General features: G+C 34.7%; 1 protein-coding gene across 1 annotated transcript in view; it reads left to right on the top strand.

Annotated features, from left to right (window-relative positions):
- The window catches only part of LOC111510823 (uncharacterized), a 74841-nt gene continuing 47409 nt past the window's right edge, over positions 1–27432 (top strand). Inside the window, exons 1-3 of the mRNA XM_074182834.1 lie at positions 1–135; positions 9801–10439; positions 23941–24064. Coding sequence (XP_074038935.1) covers positions 9808–10439; positions 23941–24064 — 756 coding nt within the window. The 5' untranslated portion in view covers positions 1–135; positions 9801–9807. The remainder of the gene's footprint in view (positions 136–9800; positions 10440–23940; positions 24065–27432) is intronic.

Genomic DNA, 27432 nt, shown 5'->3' with positions numbered 1-27432 from the left:
AATTTTTTATAACGGCATTGCATTTCTACTCACAGTGTCGAAATATTAACAGAATATCTTCAATAGGTGAGTCTGATAGTAGTGAATGAATGTATATTCCTTATAACATAGTGACCCTTTGAAAGCCAGTAGCAGGTACAAATTTTACTATCTGATAATTCTGAACAATTATTTCTTATACAGTGTGATCCATTTTTAATGGAAACACCCCCCTAAAATTTGAAGTTGTGAACCGATTTTAATAATTTATTTTTGAAATGTCAAGTACTAAAAGGTCCACCTTGGGACAAGATTTGAAATGTTTATTAAAGTTTCAGGGCATACTACGATATTTTTTCTTAGTCGAAAATCGGGATTTTTTATTATTAGAAAAAATCACTACGCCACTGAATTCAGAGTGCCTCTAAACATGTGTGACCAAAATTTCATGAAAAAATATTCATTATTAACAAAGTTATGACTTCTCAAAAATTCGAAAACTCACACAGCTAACAGTTACAAAAAACACCCTATATCAACAGATATAGCCACGAGAATATTTTTTTTTATGATTTCAACAATAAAGTGCCGCCAGATGAAAAAAAAATAGCGTAAATATTTTTGATGAAAATAACGGAATTACATTCAAGTTTTCACGCAAATTAACTAAAACTAAGACCTAATATTTCAATTTAAATCTTAGTTGCCATGGAAATGATACTACAGATTTAAGTGTACTATTGTCAACAATATTCACCTTACAGTTCTTTGAATTATTTTGTGTCATGGCTGCAAGATTAAGCGTACGAGAGAAAATTGAAATTGTACGCCTTTCGGGAGATGACGTTAGAAGTGCTAGAGAGGTTTGTAGAGTATTTAATGAGAGACATCCAGATCGTCCTCATATTAGCTGCGGTACGGTAAATAAAATAAATAAAATATTCAATGAAACTGGTGCAGTATCAAAAATGATGTTAAAAAGTAATCCTGTACAAAGACGAAACAGGAATGACAGGAATGATCAAATCATTTTAGATTATTTCGGAAATAATCCTAATGCCAGTATAAGGAATGCCACTTTAGATTTGAATATTCCACGAGAAACTATTCGGAGATGTCTCAAGGCGAAGAATATTAAACTTTTCAAGCCAAAATTTTTACACACACTTCAAGAAAGCGACGAAGCAAGACGCCTGGAATATTGTTAATGGGCCCAAGGGGAATATTTAAACAATAGAAATTTCCTAAAAAATATTTTATTTACCGACGAGGCCACTTTCACTACAATTGGAGTAGTGTCATCACAGAATTGTCGCTATTGGGCAGCGGATAATCCTAACTGGGTAATAAACTGTAAAAGCCAGTACCTATTCCCAAAAAATCAACGTCTGGTGTGGGATATTGAACGAACGAATTATTGGTCCTTTCTTTTTTGAGGAAAACATTGATGCGCAGAGGTTTCTGGAATTTTTAAACACAGAGTTTTGGGATGCTATTCACGAGCGGCAAATCAATGAACGATCAAATTTAATTGTCCAGTTAGATGGGTGTTCAGTTCATTATGCCAGAGCTGTGAGGCAATGGCTTAACGAACATTTTCCAAACCGATGGATAGGCCGTGGTAGTCCTTTATAGAGTGGCCACCCAGATCTCCAGACTTCACAGTTTTAGCCTTTTTTCTCTGGGGACTTCTCACAAAAAAGGTTTACAAAAACCGCTCGAGAGATAGAAATGAACTTCGTGCAAGAATTCGACAGGTATGTGCAGATATTAGCCCTCAAGAACTAAGGAACGTAATCAGAAACATTCGTAAGCGCTACGACACATGTATCGAAATACCTGGTGGATTAGTAAAGGCTACTAGAATATGAGTTAGAATTAATCGTTGCACTGAATCGAAACATTTCAATAATTAGTTGTTAGTTACGTTTATTGAATTTTTTTGCTTCATTGTTAGTTGAATTGTGTTAATATAATTCCGTTATTTTCATTAAAAATATTTACGCTATTTGTTTTTTTTTTCATCAGACGGCACTTCATTGTTAAAATCATAAAAAAAATTATATATTGTGACTGTTAGCTGTGTAAGTTTTCGAATTTATGAGTTGTCATAACTTTGTTAATAATGAATATTTTTTCATGAAATTTTGGCCACACCTATTTAGAGGCACTCTGAATCCAGTGGCTTACTGATTTTTTCAATAAAAAAATCGCTAATAAAAAATTCCGATTTTCGACTAAGAAAAAATATCGTAGTATGCCCTGAAACTTTAATAAACATTTCAAATTTTGTCCCAAGGTAGACCTTTTAGTACTTGACATTGAAAAAAAATTATTAAAATCGATTCACAACTTCAAATTGTATTGGAGTGTTTCCATTGAAAATGGGTCACACTGTAGATGCTATATTTGAGACTTTTGATAAAAACTAGAAAGCACTTCATTCAAATTGTTGTTATGAATAGGTAGTCAGGGATAAAAACATTTCAAGAGATATAATGAGATAAAAATGAGAGAAAAGAAAGGAGGTAATAAAGAAAGGGAAAGAACCAGGACAAGGTTGGGATTTCCCAACATGCATAACTTGGATATCCCATACTTTGAAAATTTGAGTTGTTTGAAAACTCCAAAAAAGTTTTTTCTTCCAAGAAGGAGAATAGTTGAATAGTCCACGAATTTTGAAGTAGCAATTTTACAAAATTCTCAATTTTTCGCTGTTTATTCGACTTGAAAAAGTTGGGAAATTTCGGGCCGTGAAGATAGAAAAAATAATAGTAGAAAACAATAAGCACAATATTATTTAAGTGTTGTTTCCTTTCACTTGTATTGAATATTCCTATACATGGTGGATATGGTGGAAGACCAAGGATCTTGGTCCAAAGTAGAGTAATTCCCATTATTATTTTTATAATTACCAGAATAAATTTTTGTTTGTGCATACCCTAACGGGCATAAAGATTCAGCCAATCTTTGGATAGCTAAGTAAGAAAATTTATATATTATAGTAGTAACTAATCCCTCGGCTTTCATTTTTTCAAAAGTTGGGAAATTTTGCTGGTGGGGTTGGGAAAATTTGGATTCCCCCCCCTGGTTTTTCTTTTCGCTACGGCCCTGGATATAATGATTACTTGGAAATGCCAAATTTCTCTGTTATTAAATTGCTTTGAAAAATATACAAAAATCTTTGAAGTACTTCATCAGTTTTAACTATGAAGAAGGCTTTGGTTTTGAAGCTTCAAGGGTTTTGTGACTTGACGCCGGGGTCCCATAAAACCCAAAACCCAAGTGTCAATGAAAAACTGAAAACTCTAGACGCGGTTCAACCTGGAGTGAAAGGTGTTAGCTCGACTACCTAAGTTGTGAAAACAAGTATTATCAAAACAGGTATTGCAGTCGTAGACACGAGAAAATGAGAACTCATTTTTCTGTTCAAGTTGTCATGACTTTTTTATGCTTCTTTAGGAACTGAAAAGTGAGGTTACATATGAGAAGCCGCAAAAAATGTAACAAACATTATTGAAGTACAATAAAAACACTTGTGATTCTTTTAAAATAAATGGATAGGTACATACATATAAAATACTTATAAAGTTATATAAAAATCGAGGAAAATTGTCATCGGCAGTGGGATATATCAATGACAGTTACCATTTGTACATAAAATTGCTTTGAATTCACCTATAAACAAATGTGCATGTATTTACAATAGATTACTTTAATGCCTGTCGAATACCTTCCTGTTGGCTATATCATACAGAAGCGTATTGTCAATTTGGTATATCTCTGAAAACACTATACAACTCAGTTCGTTGCCTCCGACAGAGCATGCAGCAAAATGCACAAACTCATATCAGTACTTAGTGAATTACCGATAAATAGATAAGTACATACATAAAAACGCTTATTAGGTTATATAAACATTGAGAAATATTGGCACATGTCATTGGCAGTTAACATCTGTATATAAAATTGTTTTAAATTCACCTACAAATACAGCATGCAGCAAAATGCCTAAACCCATTTCAGTGCTGAGTGAATTGCCGATAAATGTTGGGGAACAATCTAAGCCGCGCAAAGTATGACTTTCGGGAACAAATTACAACAGTCGTCCTTCTATCGCAGTGGTTCCTAACCTTTTCAATGCCACTACCCCTGTGAACAACTATAAGAATTGGGTTTACCCCTAGCTAATTTAAAATAATTCAAACACAAAAATTCCAACAAAAATATCTTTATTAGGTAAGAAATTGCAGGTTTAGGTAACTAGTAATATATAAATCTCGGACTTAACTAGTGTGAAGGTTGATATTGCTTTGCATTCGCAAGTTTAACAATATTAGGTTCGGTTTCACTCAACGCGCATCTCATGTCATGCTTCACATTCAGACGGTTTCTAGCTTTTGTTCTCAATGTAACAAGAGTCGAGAAACCAGTTTCACATCTGTTAGTTGTAGCAAATGGAATCAACATTTTTAAAGCTCTGTCAGCTTTAATAGGATATTCTGCAGCGGCTTTTCGCCAAAATGTGCCAAATTCATCATTTTGAAAATTAACTTTCAATGAGTTATCCTCCCGTAGTCCAAGAAACTCCACTTTTGCTGACACATCTCCATCCTTGAAAATATCGACGCAAGTAGAAAATGGTCTTAAAATTCAGGAGTAGGACTCACGACTATCAATGTCCGGAAAATATTGCTTCTGTGAGTCTATCACAGCAGTTAAATGTTGAACCACGGAATTTTCAAACGTGATTTTGTCTTGTTTAGTATTTACTAATTGTTCACTTAGTTGTGTAGACATTGATACATCGCCAGCTTCGTCGGTGAAGTTCCAATTTACGCAAAAAACTTGCGATTTTATTCTGCAACGTCAAAATGTTTGTTTTATTTCCTTGCAGTGAAATATTCAGACTAATAATTTCACTGAAAAAATCAGCAAGGTACGCCATCTTTGCTACAAATGTTTGGTCTTTAATTTTTGCACAATATTCTTTTTCTTTTTGTATTTTCTGATTTTTAAAAAAACAATTTAATTTCTTCTCGTTGTTCGTAAACCCTACTTAGAACTTTCTCTCTTGATAACCAACATACCTCTGTATGGTACAAAAGAGCATTAAATGTAGCACCAACTTCATCATACAAAATTTTGAATAATCTTGAGTTCGTAGCGCTGTCTCGAATGTGATTAACCATTTTTGACTATGTCACTTAACGTATGTAGCAAATCTGGTGGAAGCATCTTCATAGCCAAAGCGTAACGGTGTATCGAGCGATGATAGCCGAAAACTTGAGGAGCAACTTATTTCACGAGTGCTTGAAATCCAGAACGGATGCCCACCGTGGAAGGCGCCCCATCTGTACAAACACCAACCAGCTTTAACCAGTCCAGGCCATTTTCCTCAATAAACTCTTTTAGCGTTTGAAATATGTCTTTCTCGCGAGTAGTGGTGGGCAAAGACTTACAGAACAAATATTCCTCCTTTACATCATCATCTTTAATATATCGTGTAAACACCAATAATTGTGAACACGAAGCAACATCTGTGGACTCATTCAACTGCAGCGCAAACATAGGACTTCCCTTCCCTGATGGTGTGCCTCAGGGATCCATTTTGGGACATTTTCTGTATTTAGTATTTGCAAACGATCTATTAGTGTTTCTAAATGGATATTCTGCCACTCACTGTATATGTTACGCTGATGACATGAATATACTGGTTATTGAAGATGACCTAAACACTGTTATAAATATAGCTGACAGCACTTTCAGTAGAGTCATCACTTGGTGTGAAAAAAATAACTTGATAATGAATAAAACAAAAACTAGTATGTTGCAATTCACGGTACGACGACAACACCATGAGGTGAGTGTATACCAGAATACCGAATTACAATTGGACCCCACAACAACAACCAAATTGTTAGGAGTCACCTTTGATAACAACTTGCAGTGGAAGCCACAAGTAGATAATTTGTGTAAAAAGCTCAGAAATTCTTGGTATTCTCTCAGGTATCTCTCAACTCACTGCAGTCAAGAGAGTCTACTTACGCTTTATTATGCGAATTTTAATTCTCACCTCAGGTATGGGATACTGAACTGGGGCACAAGCTCCTCTGTGGATCGAGTGTTTATGATACAGAAGTATGCAGTAAGGATCATTGCTAAGTTCGGATTTAGGGAGTCCTTTAGGGGAGCATTTCAGAATTTGAATATATTAACAGTTGCAGGAGTATACATACTTGAGGCATGTACATATGTATACTGCAATAAAAAAAAATTGGCTGCCAACAGACCCTCACATACCCATTTGACACGAAATGGGCCACTTACTTCTACCCAGCCTACATCGAACTGGTAGAGATACCAAAAAAGCTTCGACTATCAGGGATGCAAACTGTATAACAAACTTCCCGACGACATTAAAGTTTCAGGAAATGCCCATATTTTCAAGAAAAAAGTTAGCCAACTCTCATTGTCAAAAAACTGCTACACCGTTGAGGAGTTTTAACCGTAACATTATTTTCATGTGAGGTGTACGGTTTATTCAATATACACCTTTTTTATTTATACAAACGTAGAATTATGAACTAATAATATACGTAATATTTATACTTTATATCATTTTTAGTAATTGTTTGTGACGTGGATGTCCTATACACATCCAGAGATATTTAATTATTCTAGTCATTTCATATGTATATACATTTTCTTATAATATTTGTCTACCTGAATTCACTGACGTTTTTTGCTTTTTTATCTGCATTATCACAATGCTGATGTGCAAACTAATTTCTGGAAATAAATAAATTATTATAATTATTCATTTGCTTTCTGCATATTACCTGTAGAATCTAATCGTGAAGACTTCAGAACCTTCTCCTTTTTCTTAAAAAAATCTATACTTCTATTGGAATTGGCCGCGGTGGTAGTGCGTCCGACTCACGATCGGAAGGTCGTGTGTTCGATTCCCGCTTCGACCAGATATTTTTCTCGAGAGAATTTATCTGGTTGAAGCTGGAATGATTCTGCAACCGTGTTAGGAATCACACGTTAAAAGGTAAGACCTCGTTAGTCCTTAGCTCGCACAAGTTTCTTAACTTCTGAGAGTTATCGTTCGTATGGGGGCGGTAGCTGATTAACGGAAAAACAGATTTTAAACAGATTTTAAACAGACAGACCTGTGAAATCTTTGGGAACTTTCTCAAAATATTTTTTTAATTTGCTCGGTTTCATGCTTTCTGTATTAATCACTTCATTACATAAAACAGACTGAGGCTTTTCTATATTTTTGTCCACGAAGGGATGAAGTGACCAGCTTTATGCAAACAAGTAGTATTGGTTGTCTAATTATATGACTCGAAGCTATTGTAATTCAACAGATAGCATACTTGTCTCGTCATTCCATTTGGATTCCAGGACATCGGCTGCGGATGCACATCTCTACCGGCAGCAGGTGGTGGTATATCTTAATGAGGATCTAGAGGTGAGTTCGAGTTGGAGTGAAAGTTACCAGATTCAAATGAATGCCACGAAAATCCAGACATCGGTTTTCTCCAAAAAGATAAATGTCTCCGAACCGAATATAATAATGTCAGATCAGACAATTCCGCTTTCTGCTTCGATAAGTCTGTTGGGGGTTGAAATTGACACCAATATGTCTTGGCACAATTATATCGCTGGAATTTCAAAGGCTGCTTCTCAAAAGCTTGGAACACTGTTCCGAATCAGAAAACTGTACACACCTCAGCAACTTCTGATGCTTTATAACGCTCGGATCAGACCTTCTTCGAAGTATTGTTCTCATTTATGGAGTTTCGCCCCTAAGCATACCATGAAGCTGCTGAATTCCATCCAGAAAAGAACCATCCGTCTGATATGACACACGAACATCACTTGCAACCTTGATAGTCTGAAACATCGAAGAAAGGTTGGAGATTTGTCTCTCTTCTATAGATACTTTTACGGGAGGTGTTCAAGTGACTTGGCACATTTGATTCCACCAAGTGAGGTACATATCAGAATTACGCGACGAACTGTGGGTGCTCATCGTTTTGAGGTTCATCCCAGTACACCTCGAACTTCACTGTTTCAGAACTCTTTCATTTGAAGATCTGCGTTTATGTGGAATGAACTTCCTGAGGACGTTTATTCAAATGAATTTAATCTCCAGCGTTTCAAATCCAACGTGAATCGCTACTTTCTGTTTAAAATCTATTTTTTCGTTAATAAGCTGGCACAGCTCGCACAGGCACCTCTCTTAGATTGCCTTAAAGATTTTATTGTAGTGCTTGTGTTTTGTCCTTGAAAAAATAACCTACTAAAAAGTTTACTTGCTAATAGAAAAATAATGTTGTGATCTCCTTTGAAGAATGAAATTAGCAAAAAGATAACCACCTTAATAAATCAAAATAACGCAATCTACAGGTCTTGTCTGAAAGTTTTTCTTCAAAAACTTTTATTCTCAAGGTATTACTTATGTATCTAAGATTTAAGCAATGTACGAATAGGAATAAGTTTAAAAACAGTTTCAGCTGACACTTCGACGTTTCGTCATAAGGTCTTCTTCGCAGTGGCGTAGCGTGGGTATCGGCTGCCCGGGGCGGAAGACAATTTTGCCGCCCTCTTAATTAGGTATTTCAATTTAATGTATGCTATACATAAACTATAATTCTAGAGAACTTTTCGGCAAGAAGAGTCATCATTATTTTGCATTATACAAGTTGGATTTTAAATAAAAAAGTTTATTTTTTTTACAATAACGTTCATTAATACAGAAATTTTCACTTCAACCATTGATATAACAGGTATTATTTATTCGACATGATTAAATAATTATTAGCAAATTGAATATATAACGAAAATCAGTTTTTAATTAGAACTAGGATGATACTATTGAGTAATATTTATATCTTTTTGAAAAATAATATAGGTAGGTACTTGTTAGAGTTAAAAACAAAATATCCAGCTTAAATTAAAAATTTAAATGTCTACTTTTTTTAAGAGCAAAGTCTTTTATTGCACCATCAATGTCTATAGCATCACACACCTCTTGTTCGAAACAATTTGTTAGTCTTAGAGTACTCATTGTCGACCTTAAATATCACAGTTACGAAAGAGTGTGAACTAAACAACCGAAGATCCACGAATAAAACTTTTTTCAATTGTCAAAGCATCACGTACTTTCTTGAAGGGACGTAATAAACAATATTGAACTTAATAAATATGTTATAGAAATCATTCTCGCTGATTATAAGTCATAAACACTCCAAGGAAATCCCCGCAAGTCAGTATAGACGGTGTTACCATTCGCTACAAAATATCATTCAAAGAAAGGGAATTCTCCGAATTCGTCACAGAATAAGTAATGAAAAATTCCGTGCTCTCTTCAATCGGTCTGAATTTAGAGTTGCCTTAAAATATGAAATGGTTCAAATATTTACAAAATATATTTTATTATTTACTGCGAAATTTTGCCGCCCCCTAAAAAGTGCCGCCCCCTAAAAAGTGCCGCCCCCTAAAAAGTGCCGCCCCTACTACGCAAAGCCACTGCTTCTTCGATTAATTTGAATGCAAATAAGGTATACCGTATCTCTTGTGAAGAATAAAGTCGATGAAAATTATTATTTTCAAAAATCTGATTTCAAACAAAAAAAAAATGAAAACATTTTAATAAAAAACATTAAAATTGGAACTGTGTCTGATTTCCGAAGATTATCTGTTTCACGTATTCGCTCACGCCTTTATATCTTTGGATCACACATTAAGATTTTCATGCACGTGGATGCCATTTTTTTCACAGACTCTCAAATCGAACATTTCAGGTACAGAATGCGGCTCATAATCCTAGTAGTACTGAATCTTTCATCGATGTTTGCGAATCCAATAGTTGATGTCAGATCAGATGGTGTTGCAGATGACTATAGAGGTTTTCGATTGCCCAATATTCAAATACCATCGAAATATGAAGTCAGTTTATTCTTGAATCAATCTGTGTTTGATGGATCTGTGACTTCGTTCAACGGTACGGCTCGAATCACTTTCCAAGTTACCAAGAAAACAGATAAGATTCAAATCCACTCTTCCGTAACTCACTCCTCGATAGAGCTGGAAAATTCTACGATTGGTATCATAACACCATCCCTAAATGGTACAACTGAAATCTTGACAATACCGTTGAACTCGACTTTGGAACCTTCTGTAAATTACTTTCTTGTGATAAAATATACGGGGCAGATAGATATTAGAACGATGAAAGGTTTCTACAGAAGCAGCTTCAATAATGAAAACGGTTCAATTGAATATCTGCTCACAACACAGTTCCAACCAACGCATGCGAGGAAAGCGTTTCCCTGTTTCGATGAACCACAGTTCAAAGCTAGATTTGTAATCAGCATAACATATCCAAAAGGATATAAGGCATTGAGCAATACTCCACGAGAGAACCTACCAGTCGATCTGGGGTGAGTATGAACTTTATGGTTCTTGGTAGACTATTTAGATAATGCTAATTGATTTCCTACTTGTAGTTGAAGTGCTTTGACGACTGATTGATTTGAAATACTTGAGTTACTCAGAAAATTAATAAACTCACAGCGTAGCTAACCTTATGAAAAAACAAGTGAGAAAAACGACATATTTCTCACGAGCGCAAAAGTTTGTTGCAAATCAAATTAAGCGAGTGAAAAATATGTAATTTTCTTACGGATTGTACACTGTACTTTTTCTACGGTTGCGTTGTTTTCAAGTATTGAAAATTAAAATACATATATAATAATATGTATGTCTTTAAGTCATTCTTATATTATATTTAAAATAGTAATTAACAGTTATATTTGAACAATTTTGTAGAGCAATTTCTGGCAGGTCGTTTTGTTTCAACATGTTTTCGGTAATTGAAATATTAGCTGCTGTCGAAGTTGAAGTTGATGGGGAAACGTACTGAGCTTCCACAGCATTGTTGTGTTCAGGTTCTAATGGCGCTGGAGGCTGAATGGATTCTACTATACTTTTTGAAATTTTCATTTTATTGGCTATGGAGTTGTCGATATTAGATTCAACAACATTGCTGGATTTCCAACCCCTATGGCGTTTTGAACTCAAAAAAGATCTGCCCCTGCATTAACTAAAATAGTCGCAGATGACCTTCGGAAACAGTGGCCAGTATATAATTCAGGGTTCGGTAATTGCAAAAATTTCGCTATTTATTTCGCCATGGTGTCGAATTTATTTATCCCCTACAGGCTGTTTCGTACATTTGCTATTTTTGTAATTTAAAAAGCAAAGTGTTTCATTTGTGCATGGTCGAAACTTCTTCTGTGACTGTGAAATTTCTAGGAACCTTTGTTTAAGTATCGGGTAATTTTATCAAGAGGGCCGAATTAAGATCTTCCATGTCATCAATCTTTAATTTCCGAAGTTTATCACAACGGCATGCTTCTGCAAGGCCAATAGCTAGGGCAGCCTGAAATCAAAACTAAACATTCATTTTTCCATAACAATTTGAAAAATTTCAATTCATACCTTCATCAGCAAATACTTTTCATCAGGTGCATCTTCCAAAAATTGTTGCATTTCTTCAGAAGGTAATGTTTTTTACTGTTTTGGAACATATTTTTCAGATTTGCGTTTTAAAAATGCACGTAGTTTTACGTATTTTGATATATCAACACAGTTTTTAATAATTAAGGTACTCCTCAGCTGCGAGTACTGAGACCATAATGTTGATGATTTCAATCTTCTTTGACAACTCTTCAAAATGAACTAACAAAGTATTTTCAGAAAAAGAATTTACCTTGGCTTTCATTTTCCAGCCCATAAAGTTTCTGTAAGCGATTTCATATTTTTCTCTTGATGTGCTTGGTAGCAAATTATTGCAAACATCTATTGCTTTCTGAATAATTTCTGGAGGTGTATTTTCCAACTCTAAATTTTCGTATTCCATTATATTCAATATTTAATGAATCTGAACTGTTTATACTAAGTAAAACAATCAACAATAAGACTATTTTCGTTGGGTAAGTTGACAGCAATGATTATGCAGTGCTTCGGTTTTGTTGTTATGGAAACGCCGACAATGGGCTACTTGGATATCGCACGCGAATCGTCCGCGTAGCGTTGTCAACATTGAGAACGTGCCATATCAATATGACATGAGACAATTTATGACTGACTTGGGTTATGGTGATAACAGTGACTGTAAACAGTCACTGTATTGACGGATATTTCTCACTGCGTGAGAAATCTTCGTTATGAACGTATGAAAGCGATGAGAGAAGTGGCACATTGTATAGCATCCGTAGAAAAACTGATTTAATTCATATCTTCATTGAATGTCACTATCAGAACTGCAATAGAGTTGACGCCCAGAGTGATCTTTTGATACTCGGGACGGGATCTGTTGCGTTTTTTTCAAAGGCATCATACTCAAATGCAGCTTAATGAAACAGCATTTTTTGTTAGTAAAAAAATACTTCAACTCTTGAAAAGCATAGACCACAAAACTCATTATAATATCTCAATCTATGGCACAGAAGGCCTAAAAAAAGAATTGACAGTATTCTAATATTATTCCTCACTTATAACTTATTATTGGCCTGTAATACTGGAACTGATCAGTGAACCGATATGCATTTTTTTATGCCATTGATCAGATTTCAAATTGAACAATGTTTTAGGGTATTTTCCGAAGAGGGCGCAACATGCACAAAAAAAATAGTGCGACATGTTTTATCATCGTACAACATGAAGTAACACTGACATACAATCAACTATTCAATACATATCTTTTTTTAAGTTTGACCACTTTTGTATGACTAAAGATTCGAGTATTGTTCATCTTCAGTTTTTCAATCTTAGTCGTACCGTAGATTCCCAATTTAACATAACCTCTGAGGGAACATTCTAGAGACATAACACCTCTAGAATCGAGCACTGTAAGAAACTAGCAACTCGAATCGAAATAGATTCCGGAGTATTTCAACTCAAAAGTTTCATCATGATTTTTTTGTTATTTTCCTACCCTTAAAACAGAAAATAGATGGCAAAATAACAAAACCTTTGCTCGGATTCAACATAACGCTGCCCAAACCACTGTAATGGTATCTCACCGGACGACCCTGGGTAGGACTAGCATCTACCATTAATTATATGATCTAGGCGGCTAGGTCACTGGTCCTAAGTCTCTCCACATAGGCCTTTTAGGACTGTTTCAAATGTCGCATATCTATATGAGTTAATGCTCTATAATTTAACACCCAACATGCTCGGCTGCTTGCAAGATGATACTGTTCGCTTGCAGAAGCATTTTGGTTTGGGCTTCGTTGATCATTCCATAACGAGGTTTGAAAATAATGCCTTGCGTGATGTAGCGGTACTTTAATTCGATGGCTGAATACCGACAAATGGTGATTCAGCTTTTGTTACATGCAACAGTACTCCGTCTCCGCTAGCCGTAACGTAACATACTCACGGTTACTTTACGGGTCATTTGTTAAGCTTGTCGCCCACTTGTCTGGCACAACACAGCACGGCCCATTCCGTCAAAATACGGATAGGATTGGAACAATGAAAATGAATGGACAAACGCCCACTAGCCCGGCACGACACAGCCAGAGCATCCGCCGCCGGAAAGGATTCCAGCTCTCCGATCCTGTCCGGCAAATAACGGTACGTGCTGTGACGGACTGGCCAAATGAACGCGTCGCCGGCCAGCGCTTGCCAGTATCAACTTGTCCAAACGTTCCTGAGAAGTTTATGTCTCTCTGTTTTGCTATTCCATCAGTTGACAGCACAGTATCAGACGGTTCCTATAAAAATGGACGAGGGAAAATTGAGTTGCTTGTTAAGGTAGGCTCTCGAATATCCAGAAGTTCTGAAAAGTTGCCTGTAGTCATTCGGGAATCCTGGAAAAATTTCTTCTCGTCCTGTTGAAACCAGATCATTCAATTCAGGCCAAAAGAACTGCTCACCGTTGACAGTGATGGCCTGGATGGATCGATGACGCCGCCAGTCCAAAATCCATACCAACCAGTGACTTTTCGGGATGTACCGGCCGCTTTTGGATTTCATGTGGATTGGTGTCGCCACAAATTCGACAATTTGGTTTTTTAAGGAAGGTACTCATTCATCCAGAAAAGGACCTCATTGCTGAAGATGATTTTTCGATGGAAATAAGAGTCAGTTGCCAACTGCTCCAGATCCCATTCAGCGAACCCATGTCGTTGTCTATGGTCGTTTACCATCAGTTCCTGGGTCAGTTGAATTGTGTACGGCTGTAGGCCCGAGTCAGAACGCAAAATTGGCCAAGTTGTGATCTGCGAAAGGCCGAGTTCTTGTGAGCGACGTGATATTGACTGCCTCTAATTCTTCTGCACACTCTCACAGACAGTGGCAATGTTTTCAGTAGATCTTGCGTTTCTTTGAAGTACGGGTGTTGGTCGATCGTTTACTGGACCAGTGGATTCAAATTCATTCACTACATTGCGAATAGTCCTCTACGCAAAACAGACTGAATAAATGACAATTAATTTGACAGATGTAGCTTCAACAAGGTGGCCGTTATCAATTGTCGAAGTTCGGAAGTCCCTGTTGGAGACCCTATATAACGAGTGATGTAAAATAGAATTATGACATATCGGCTTTGAAGTTCAAACATTAATGATGAAATATTTATATGGTGTAATTATCGCAATTCTCAGAAAGTAGCAAACTAACAAATAAGATTCAGCTGTTTTTTTCAAGATAGTCAATATACTGTGAAACAACGTGTCATCAATAAAATTTCCCAAATACCATTTTGAAATAGATAACCGTATCTGATGTTGATTTGAAATGATGCTATAAAATGACTGGAACTGTGATTTGTCATATCTTGAGTTTTTATTGGTTCAGGTAATAATTAGACAATTGATAATCCACAAAATGTTCGATGATCCTAGTACACCGTCTTGTGGAAAACCTGAACAGATACAAATAATATACTGCAGTTGGTTGACCAACTGTTTTTGAACTTATGATGCACTGTTTGGAACCTTTGGTGTAGTAATGAATATTCCTGGAGTTTTTTCCCAACACCAAATCGTTATTTTCAACACCTCGACAGAGGAAGATTAAAACTGGAAACTAATACGAAGCTAACCCTATTTATGCTATATAGGTATCCCATACAGGTAAATCATCCAGGCGTACCACCCATACAGGTATACCAAACTAAATTAATTTTACAATTTTGCCTTATCTATTATTTTACAATATATGTTTATATAAAACAATTTTCAGCTATATAAAAATCAATTTCACAATATTGCCTTTCCAAATTCATTTTTGCAATGTGTCCTTATGTAGTAATCAGTAAACTCAACAATATTCTTTTATTTCAAAAAGCTATATAGTATGCTCTTTGGTGTAGGTCCGTCACCGTTATTCATGATATTATTGTGTTAACTTATTTCTACACTCTCATAGGCATCTAGTTGCCTGTTGTTGTTAACTTGTCTAACTAATCTTAATAAACTGAAGTCTATGGAATGGTTTTGTTGCAAAATATGATGAGCGACTGCTGATTTTTCAGGACTTCCATATTTTAAGTGTGCTATGTGTTCCTTATATCTTACTTTAATAGATCTTTTTGTCTGTCCATAATATTTTGCATCGCAGTCCTTACATTCAATTTCGTATATTCCATACTTTTCCGAATTCTCGACTTTGTCTTTTGGACTTCCCAAAAGGCTCTGTAGTGTATGACTTGTTTTAAAAACCACCTTCATACCTAGTTCCTTGAAAATCTTTCCAAAGTTCCTCGTATATTGGAGGTATGGAACTAAGATGTATTTATCTTGGTTTTTGTCCTTTCTGAAAATCGAGATTTCGTTCATTCTTAACCTAAACTTCTTCTTCTTTATTATGTCATCTACAATATCCCTCGAGAAACCGTTAGTGGCTGCTATTTCCCGTATTGTACGTCTTTCTTTTGTGAACCTATCATGTGTTAGAGGAAAAGTCAAAAGAAGATGCACTAAAAAATTCAACCCAGCATGTTTGTGCTGTCCACAGTGATGTGAACTGTCAGGAATATACCTGTACGTGCTTGTTTCTCTTCTAAATATATCGTATGCTAACCCTCCATATTGGCTCCTCATTACCAAAACGTCAAGAAATGGTTGTTATCCCTTATTTTCTAACTCAGGTGAATTTTATTGATGGACATCTATTATTTAAAATGGAAATAAAGTCGTCAATATTCGATTTTTTGGTATCGAATATTGCGAAAATATCATCCACATACCTTAGCCAAATCCTAGGAAAATACTTCGACTTTTCTTTGGTTTGCATTTCGAATCTGCTCATGAACAGGTCTGCCAGGTAGGGGGACAAGGGGTTTCCCATGGCCGTTCCTTCCTGTTGTTCAAAAAAGCAACCTTCTACCTGGAACCGATTTTGTTTCATACACCAATTAGTAGGAGAAACGAATTCATCGATTTCGTTATTATTGAAATTATTTTTTTCTAGTAATTCCCTGAGGTATTGCAAGATCTGTGGAATTGGGATGCTAGAAAATAAGGAACTAACATCAAAAGAAACCAAAATCTCACCTTCTTGCAGAACCACGTTTTTTGTATGTTGTATGAACTCTAAAGAGTTTTTTATACTAAAACTTGGTTCCGCAAGAGACAAGGTTTCAAATTCCTTAGTGAGCCACTTTGCTATTTGGTAGGTTTGAGCTCCAATAGCTGACACGATGGGGTGCATTGATTTTCCCGGTTTGTGGATTTTTGGGAGGCAATATAGTTTCGACACGGTTGGGTTGGAAACTTGTAACTTCCGTTTCATTTGAGGGGTAAGTATGTTTTCGCATTTTATGACGACGTCTTTTACTTCGGCAATCATTTTTGGTAACGGGTTCCTGTACAATTTCGCATATGGTCCGTTAGTAATTACTAACGGACCATATGCGAAATTGTATGCGAAAATAAATTTGGATAGGCAATATTGTGAAATTAATTTTGATATAGCTGTAAATTGTTTTATATAAACAAATATTGTAAAATAATGGATAAGGCAAAATAGTAAAATTAATTTAGGTTGGTATACCTGTATGGGTGGTACGCCTGGATGGTTTACCTGTATAATCTTCCTCTTTGAATATGATCACTTGGTGATCAAAACACGTGTCGAGGTGTTGAAAATAACGATTTGGTGTTGGGAAAAAACAGTAATATTCAACTGTTTTTGAAACTACTATCACTATTTTAATGTCTCCGTGACACTTTTGATGGATATCGAATGTTCAACTTCGAATGCAGTTGTGAAATACACATTTTATACTTCATTTCAGAATTTGTCATGGGCATATTATTATCAGTAAAGAATTTGTCTTGTTAATAATGTACAGTGCATTTCTTTAATGCACTCCCCTTTTATTTTTTGAACGGGTCAACTCAAAACATAGAAATTTAGGTTAATGGAATTAATGCATGAATACTTTATTTTGAAGTGAAATTGACTGATGAAACTTTCAAGAATGCGACTGCGCGCCATCTGGGAAAAAAATTTAATGGAAAGGGAGTTTTGTGACACATCAATTTTTAGCTCCTGACGAATACTTCACAACCCTATAATATGAAGTCAACATCTTCACCTGGTACAAAATGGCGGAACATTTAATAATTTTATGAAGACAAACACCAAAATATCGATATTTCTAGAAATATTCCTTTTTATCGGTCATATGACAATTCCAACAACCCGATACGGTTTATTAAGTTATTTTTTGTTTATAAAAATGACCGAAAATGTCAGTACGACAATGTACATCATTGTTCAGTTAGAATATTTTCATTTAGTTTTCGATTTTACTTGTAGAAAGGTACCATGTCAACAATCTATCAATATTGGGAAACCATATTGTAGTACCTCTATTTATTGATCAAGTTTCAACAGGGGAACTGTATTTGAATATGTTGACTGTTGATCCTTTTATCACTGAATTTGTCGAAGCAAATCCTAATGAATTCGATATGGATATTGTATTCCAACAAAATGGAGCACCACCACATTACTCCAGACAAGTAAAAAACTATTTGGATACTACTTTTTCCGGTTGTCGGATTGGCCGTCGAGGTCCTACAGAATGACCAGTCCGCTCTCCAGATTTGACACCTTTGGATTTTTTTATGGGGCCATTTGAAGCAGAAGATGTTCGACACTGAACCTGCTTCAATATTGGATATACGGCAGAGAATAATTAATATTTGTAGAGATATTGACGTTACTGTGTTCAAAAATGGTCGGCGTGAAATATCGGATAGGCTGATCATATGTCAAGAAGTTCAAGGCAACCATTTCGAGCACCTTCTGACCTGACCTCAAGCTTAGTACCTCATATTATATAGTTAAATGCCAATATATTTAGGCAATTATTGAAAGTTTCACCATTTTGTAGTAGGTGAAGATATTGACTTCATATTCTAGGGTTGTGAAGTATTCGCCAGGAGCTTCAAAATGATGTATCACAAGACCCCCTTTCTATTCAATTTTTTTTCCAGATGGCGTCCAGTCGCTATATTGAAGTTTCATCTATCAATTTCACTTCAAAATAAAGTATTCATGCATTAATTTCATTATCCTAAATTTCAATTTTTTGAGTTGACCTGTTCAAAAAATAAAAGGGGGGGCATTAAAGAAATGCACTTCATATTCGAATTATATCATAATTTAATCTGGATTTTCAGCTTTATTGTTCTCTCTGATGTTGATGATATAAATGAACAATAAATAATGAAATTTGGAACAATCATGAAATACAAATCAATTCATATAACTAAGATTATAAAAAAAAGGAAAGAAGAAAAAAAAATCACATCAAAGGTGCTGCTTCGTTCCCTCCTGTTCATAAAAGAGGACATATGCCTCATTGCTTACAAGTGATTTTGGCGAAATTGGGAACACGTGTGAATCGTTGTATTCATGACACGTGCCACTATATGGGTGTCTGCAATATGTTGTCCGTTGTAAGTAGTCCCACTGTGATTTGAAAGTGCATATAGATTATAACGACAAGGAGCCACATTGTCTGCTGCATAACTGCTCATATCTAATCCATCTGAAGAAAAGTCAATGGAAACATTCAATTTGCCTCTGAACATTTCCGTCGGAGAGAATCGTTTCAAATGAATTACTAGAATACGGGGAAACTTATAGATTGATAAGGACTTTGTACATTTTCTCCTTTGCTTGCACCTCGAACACATTGGTTTTTCATCTCCATCCAGAGTTTCCTCTCTTGTGAAAGAATCCAAGCAATGTGACAAACTCACAATTTAATCTAATTGCGACAAATATGAAGTTGGCGGTTACCTAAAAATTGAAATTGGAGTGGATTGAATAAATATGCTTCAATTTGATGAAAGTTTTGGAAAAGTTATTTGATTATTTGAATTAAAAAGATGATATTTTCAGGAGAGGTAATATTCTTTGGTGAAAAACGCTTGTTGGCTTTTTACTTTTTCATTATTAAACAAAAAATGTGATATTTTTTCATTCGATTCTGACTAAGTTGATTATATGAATAAAATAAAATATTGAAGTATGTAATTGAGTATTTTTTGAAGAAGAATGGAATTTTGAGTGCGAAGCCATGACATTTCGTTTGAACACGTCAACTACTAATTCTGAAAAATTTTTTAGTAAATTTTTTGATATATTTTTTGAAAGATACTTTGACCAAAATCAATATTTGACCTGCCCTAAATTCAATTTGACGTAAAGCCAACTCAAAACCCTCCTAATGCTCATGTTTATCATTATCACGTCTTTCAATAGTGGTGACAATAGTGGTTCACAAATTGAAGCCGGCTCATAAAGATAGCAGTCATTCATTATATATTATGACATACGCCACAATAAAATTTTCATAATATGATTACGATATTCTGTAAACATGTGTTAATCTAAGTGAATGTAATAATGAATCTCCTGTTTAGGTAATCTTCAGAATGAAATTTTCCGTTGAATGAATTTGGAGAATTTCCTTTCAACAAATGGAAGGTAGAGACATGGATTTGAAAATATCCTCAATATAGTATAATCAATATTATTCGATTCATTAATTCATGGTACTACGAGATCTGAACAATAGTCAAATTGACTCCAAAAACCTCGAGCGGTTTTTTCCCACCCAGATTTTGGGTCATCTGAGTTTGTATTTGTATGTGATATTCTGGTTAAGAAAATTGAAAGTAGAAAGAAAGTTTCGAAACGCATGATGGCTACTGATTTTCTTCAGGTTTCCAAAACATCAAAAAGGCAGTTTTCTACCAGAATTCAACTCTATCTGCGGTTTTGAGTATATCTTTGTCTCTTAAGACTTTTATTCCTTTAACGTTTGTCTCGTTTGAAATTATATAAAATGTGTATGTAATTAAGACCTTAATTATTGTTATTGATTGTAAAATGGAATATAACAAGCTGAAGATTAACGTAATGTTTTTTTTAACGTACGATTCCTAGCATAGAGTTTATACAATCTGGAGGTTTTGATAAATATTAAAATTGAAGCTGTTGAGGAACTACGGAAAAGAGACTTCACTGACGGGACTACTATTCTCCACTACAATATTCAAGAAATCTATTGAAGAAACAAATCAACTAAATAAGTCTAAGTCATACTAGTCAGTTCTAGAATTTTACTCTTTGAAATTTTATCTTTGTGAAGTATAGTATTTGCAGAAAGCAATTATCATTATCATAATTTTATTGATTGATTTCTCGATACAGCAAAGTAAATAGAGATTTATTCGATGGATCTTCACTGAAATTTTTCTTCACTAATCTTTGTTTAAACTTTTTAAGCAAACAGATAATAATTCCAAGCGTGTCAATCCTGTCACAAATAATCTCTCAATGCAGAAATATTTCTTATTGATATATCACTGACGATAAATACTCATATGTTACTGAATGAGTCAATCGGAATGATACAAAAAATAACTTTTTTTCGGGAAAGTTGAAGAACACTTTTTGTGATACTTCAACATTGGCTCATGAAGAAATATACTGTGATTTGAGTTATTGTTGAGTATTTGTCGAAATGAAAGTGAGAATTTGAAATATGTCAAGATGAAAATCAAGAACACTGAGAAAAACAAGAACATGACAAGTCCAGAAAATACTGTTTTTCTTTAGCCTACGGCTTCATATGGAAGTTCGGGGAATTGCTAACATTGCAGGGATTCAATTTATTTGAAATGCTTGTCATATTTGAATGCCTTTTGTTGAAAGTCAGAACAAGAAAGTAAAGTTTCCCCTTCACATTGATTGTTTTTATCTGATAATTTTTTAATCGTCTTGTCTATACACTGCATTTCTTCAATGTCCCCCCCTTTTATTTTTTGAATGGGTCAACTCAAAAAATTGAAATTTGGGATAGTGAAATTATTGCATGAATAGTTTATTTTGAAGTGGAATTGACAGATGAAACTTTCAAGATAGCGACTGGGCGCCATCTATGAAAAAAAATTGAATAGAAAAGGGGGTCTTATCATACATCATTTTGAAGCTTCTGATGGATACTTCACAACCCTAGAATATGAAGTCGATATATGTACCTACTACAAAATGGCGGAACATTTACTAATTTCATGAAGACAAACACATTAATATCGATATGTTTAGAAATATTCCTTTTTATCTGCCATATGGCAATTCCAACAACCCGATAGGCTTTGTTGCGTTATTTTTTGTTTTTAAAATCGACAGAAGATGTCAGTACGACAATGAACGTCATTGTTCAGTTAGAATATTCTCATTTAGTTTTCGGTTTTACTAGCAGAAAGGTACCACGTCAACAATCTCTAAAATGTTCAATTCTCGTCCATTGGAAGAAAAATTGAAGCGATTTTTATTTATGGTGCGACGCGCAACTTTCACGAGATCGAAAGGATTTTCAATGAACGTTTTCCAAATCGTCCTATCTGTAGAAAATATTTGAGGGAACTTGTATCCAAATTCACAACTACCGGTAGTGTACATAACAAAAAACCCCCAGGTCATCCGTCCATTCCGGAAGAACAGCAAGTGAAAATAATTGGTGAGATGATAGTAAATCCTGAACAATCTACTTATTCTGTCGCGAATGTTTGTGAGGTGTCTTCTTCTACTGTGTGGAGGGAGACTTTCGAAGAGGAATAGGTATTATCCATACAAAATTAAAATGGTACACCAATTAACTGAACATGACTGTGATCGAAGAACAGAATTCTGCGAAATCATGAAGGAAACCATTGCAAGGTATCCTATCTATCTCCATAATATTTGTTTTAGTGACGAATGCACATTTTTTTAACGGCAATGTTCACAGACAAAATTGCCGTTATTGGAGTGACACCAACCGTCACATTTTCCGGGAAACACATACCCAATATCCAGAAAAAATTAACGTTTGGGCAGGAATATTGGGAAACCATATTGTAGCTGGAAACTACTGTTGACCCTCTCATCATTGAAATGGTCGAAGCGAATCCTTAAGAATTCGATATGGATATTGTATTCCAACAAGATGGAGCACTACCACATTATTCCAGACAAGTAAGAAACTATTTGGATACTACTTTTTCCGGTCATTGGATTGGCCGTCGAGGTCCTACAGAATGGCCAGCCCGCCCGCCAAATTTGACACCTTTGGATTTTTTTATGGGGCCATTTGAAGCAAAAGATGTACGACACTGAACTTGCTTCAATATTGGATATACGGCAGAGAATAATAAATATTTGTAGAGATATTGACGTAACTGTGTTCGAAAATGTCCGGCGTGAAATATCGGATAGGCTGTTCAGATGTGGAAGTTCAAGGCAATCATTTCGAGCATCTTCTGAACCGACCTCAAGCTTATTACCTCATATTATGTAGTTAAATGTCAATGTATTCAGGCAATTATTAAAAGTTCCGCCATTTTGTAGTAGTTGAAGATATTGACTTCATATTCTAGGGTTTGTCAGGAGCTTCAAAAATATGTGTCACAAGACCCTCCTTTCCTTTAATTTTTTTCCCAGATGGCACCCGGTCGCCATCTTGGATATTTCATCTGTCAATTTTACTTCAAAATAAAGTATTCAGGAATTAATTTCATTATCCCAAATTTCAATTTTTTGAGTTGACCCGTTCAAAAAATAAAAGGGGCGGACATTAAAAAGAAAAACATTATATATCTTTCAGCGACATTGGTATAGACTTCCTGATACCGTATAAACGAGTATACTTGAATAAATACTTCTGGTTATTATTTTCTCTAATTTAAAGCATTTGCCACAATCTATTCTATATATACCTGATATTTTCATTCTATCTCGTTTGGGTTTTGCATTAAACAGAGTTTCTGCCTTAAATACTGTAAAAACTGCTCTGCAAACGTTAGAAATTTGGAAAGGTTCCATGAACACGCTTGTTTGGACAAAAAATCTACAATGTATTATCATCTCCAAGAATCAAAACACAAGATAAGTAAAGATAACCGCAAAATCCTACATATATGTGATGAAAGGAAAAAGAAAAAAAATTAATTGAAAACCTGAAATATATAATCCTAAACGAGCAACTCGCTTTATATAGGTCTCCACTCTTGAATTTATAAGTCTAGCAACCCTATAATCTTCAGTGTTGAATTTTAAAGTTGGCACCCTGGTTCTTACCTAAAAACTTTCGATATAACCGAGTTTTCAAATTTCGCATTTCAGTTTTATACTTGATAATGGGGTTAAACCCGAAACCGGTCGTATAAATAAAATTAACTAGTGGTAATTAGACAAATATGTTTTATTCATTCCATTAAAGTAATTGTATTTCGAAAATGCATTCGAAAATATGGAATTATTATGAATATATCTTCAGTTTCAAGTGGAGACATGTATAATGCTATTTTAGCATTTTTGTCAATTGTGCACGTTTTTCAAACTTGTGTAATTTTTCAGAACAGGCTATGAGACTACAACATTTAAGGAAACTCCTCTCACTTCTACATATCTCATCGCTTTCATTGTATCCAAATTCACATGTACAGGAGGAATAAACATCGATACTGATGTACCATATCGGGTATGTAAGGATTACATTAATATTTAACATTCAAACTACCGTATCGGGCTTGGCTTGACAGTGATCAATATTTTCTTGCAATTTTAATTATTCAAACTGCTCCAAAGTTATTATCACAGGTTATGAAAAAGTTATAATGTGTTAGAGGAAGAGATATCACTGGACCCCCCTTTCATTAAAAAAAGTGACATAGTTGGCTCTTTCATCAAAAAATATAGAAAACGATTTCTTTCTACAAAAATTATGTCCGACTCATATCTTTTCTCCGCCCAAAAGGAGAGGGGGTTCTATTTAAGTCCGCACTGTATGAATTGTATGATGTTATGAGATCCAACTCTACCAAAATGAAGAGTTTTCTCTCTAACAAAAAACCTAGAGAGTAATATATGCTGTATTAATGTCTGGAAGGTATCAAGAAATCTATATTAATGTAGTATATTATCTACGACGGGAATTACTATCAGCAGTATCGTCTCTTATGACTGAGTTTGTTAGAAATATTTCAAAAGCAATATATCAAAAACTGAGCAAACTATGCCTTTTTGCTCAAACCAGTAATCTTTTTACTCTATAGTAGCCCCTGATTATTATTATGGCACATCAGCATCTTTAAAATAGTGCCCCTTCTACCAAACAGCTCCGATTTGATGATATTTAAAACATTTTTGTTCTTCACATTATTTGAAATCAAAACAATATTGTTTAGTTCAACCACAGTAGATTGGGTAATAACTATGGCACCAACGTTAAAATTGTTTTGAATGAATAAAATGATGATGGAACTGAAGCGTCTGAGAAAAATCGTAGAGGCAACTAAAGAGACATCATTAGAAAATGCCTGCGGGCTGGGTCACTTTGTTCAATTTTACGCAATTCTTTTTTCACTAACCCGATTATTCAGGATGTGTTGGAAAATAATTTTTGATTGTTGAACTCTTAAGTCACCCTTTAGAATATGTTATTTTGCTACATTCTCTGTCAGATGTGAAGAACCGAGTTGTATAGTATTTTCAGAGAAATACCACATTGACCATTTGATCTCAAAACTACTGTCTTCATCACGAAACAGTCATTTTGACAGGTTTGAAAACACATTTTCTCATCAGGTGTCAAAACGGTCATAGAAATCACTATCTACAAGTAATTGTACAATTCTGTTTGAAATCTGTTTTTCCGTTAATCAGCTGTCGACCCCTTACGAACAACAACTCTCAGAAGTTGAGAAGATTGTGCGAGTTGAGGACTAACGAGGTCTTACCTTTTAACGTGTGATTTCTAACATGGTCCATATCAATATCACCTCGACCTCTTTTTAGCAGAGCAAACTGATGAAACCATTTTTATTTTTCTGTTTCCTGAATATTTTGTTTCAGTTATATTCATAATCATGTATCTGGGATTACCCCCAGATGTTTCAGTTCTATCATTATTATATTTATCAAAACAACATACCGTTGGTGCCATGTTATTACATAAATATCTAATCTATTCTTGTTTCAATAATTTATATACTTTTTTTTAAAGCCGTGCAAACCTGAATTTTTCATATAAATATAATAGATGTTGTCCGAACAATATACAGTGTCACACATAAAGTCCGCATCAAATGGGATTTTTTTTTGCTCATCTCTTCAAGCAACTTTTGATATCTCCATTAGGTTGTGCTTTAAAAATGATGCCAAATGACATGCATATGACCGATCAACTGATTTTTCTTCCCTGTCCAATTTGACATTTTTTCCAAAAAATGTTCAGAAAAGCAGTTATTGCTCGAAATTTCGAAAATCGGTAAAGATAAAAGATGATTGTTTTTTCATGTTTTACCCATATACCAATTTTTAGCTCTCTAGTACAAATTAAGCTTTTTTACAGTTTTTCGAAAATTTGACATTTGCCGATTTCTCAAATTTAGCCAAACCTCAATAAAGTTAGTGCTTTATGCCTAACTTATCTTTCCAACGCATTTTTATTACCAATTGCAATTCTAAATACAACTTATTTCGCAAAAACTTAAAACACCAGAAAAAATTATGCCAAAAATGATGCAAAGTTGATACAGTTTTTAAAAACAGATGAATATTTCAATTTATTTCTACTTTTTGCGAAATAGCTTGATACATAAGCATAATTAAAAAACAATATCAATGAAAACTCAATAATTTATTCTTTACTGCACTTTTCAAACAGTTAAACTTTGATTTACTAATTACGAAAACAGTGAGTGAAAACTCAATAATTTATTCTTTACTGCACTTTTCAAACAGTTAAACTTTGATTTACTAATTACGAAAAATTACAACGCAATTAAACTAAGGGAAGGAATTATACGAAAGTAATTTCACATTTACTAAATATCTTTTATGAGGTATGAATGAACAAAATTACTTCAGAAATCAATTTAGATTTTGTTGCCTAGAAAACTAAACCGTAAAAAATTCTAACAAACATCTGTTAAAATAAAGTTATAATTTAAATTAAGAACACTAAATCAAATCGAAACATATGCCTAAACCATGTAAATACCAATAGAAATACAAAATAAAAAGTCGGTGTGCCTTCCACCACGTTCAATGCAATCAATTGTCCTTTTTAAAACATCTTTAACTACATTCTTTATACTACGGGGTTTCGTGCTTACAACACATTCTCGAATAACTGCCTCTAAATGGTTTATATCTGGAAAAGGTCTTTGCTTATACACCTTTTGTTTTAAATAACCCCACAAGAAGAAATCTAGTGGGGTTATATCAGGAGATCTAAGCGGCCAAAAGTGTTCCATATTGCGACTGATTACTTTGCCCCTAAATATTTCCAAAAGACGCTCTTTAACCACCCTTGTAGTATGAATAGGTGCACCATCACACTGATACCACACAACATTTCTTACTTGAAGGGGCATATTATTCAAAACTTCAGATAGTTCGGTGTTCACAAAGTGTAGGTAGTCCGCAGAATTTAAATTATGTCTAAAAAAGTATGGTCCTATAATTTGATCGTTTAATATGCCACACCATACATTCGTCTTAAACGAATATTGATCTCGACATTCGATTACGAAATGTGGGTTTTCTTTTGCCCACCACCTGCAGTTTTGCGAGCTCACAACGCCATTTGAAGAGAAGGTCGCCTTCATCTGTCAAAAATTTGATAAGGAAAAATTTTCTTCTTTTTCCCCTTGAAACCAAAAAGAAAAATACAAGCGCATATCGCAGTCCCTTTCTTTTAAGGTATTGATAAATTTCGGTTTATAAGGCGTAAATTTATTTTTGTGTGAAATACGTCGTACACTCTCTCGGTTAACATCTGTTCTATCTGCAATATCTTGAATACTTGTTTTTTTATGTTCTACGACATCCAAACATATTTCA

This window comes from Leptinotarsa decemlineata, unplaced genomic scaffold (genome assembly GCF_025532065.1).
Source record: "Leptinotarsa decemlineata unplaced genomic scaffold, Ldec_3_MD MMD2_tig00026330_RagTag_RagTag, whole genome shotgun sequence".
NCBI classification, from domain to species: Eukaryota; Metazoa; Arthropoda; class Insecta; order Coleoptera; family Chrysomelidae; genus Leptinotarsa; species Leptinotarsa decemlineata.
The sequence above is the reverse complement of the archived record's forward strand: the minus strand, read 5'-3'. Positions and strand labels throughout refer to the sequence as shown.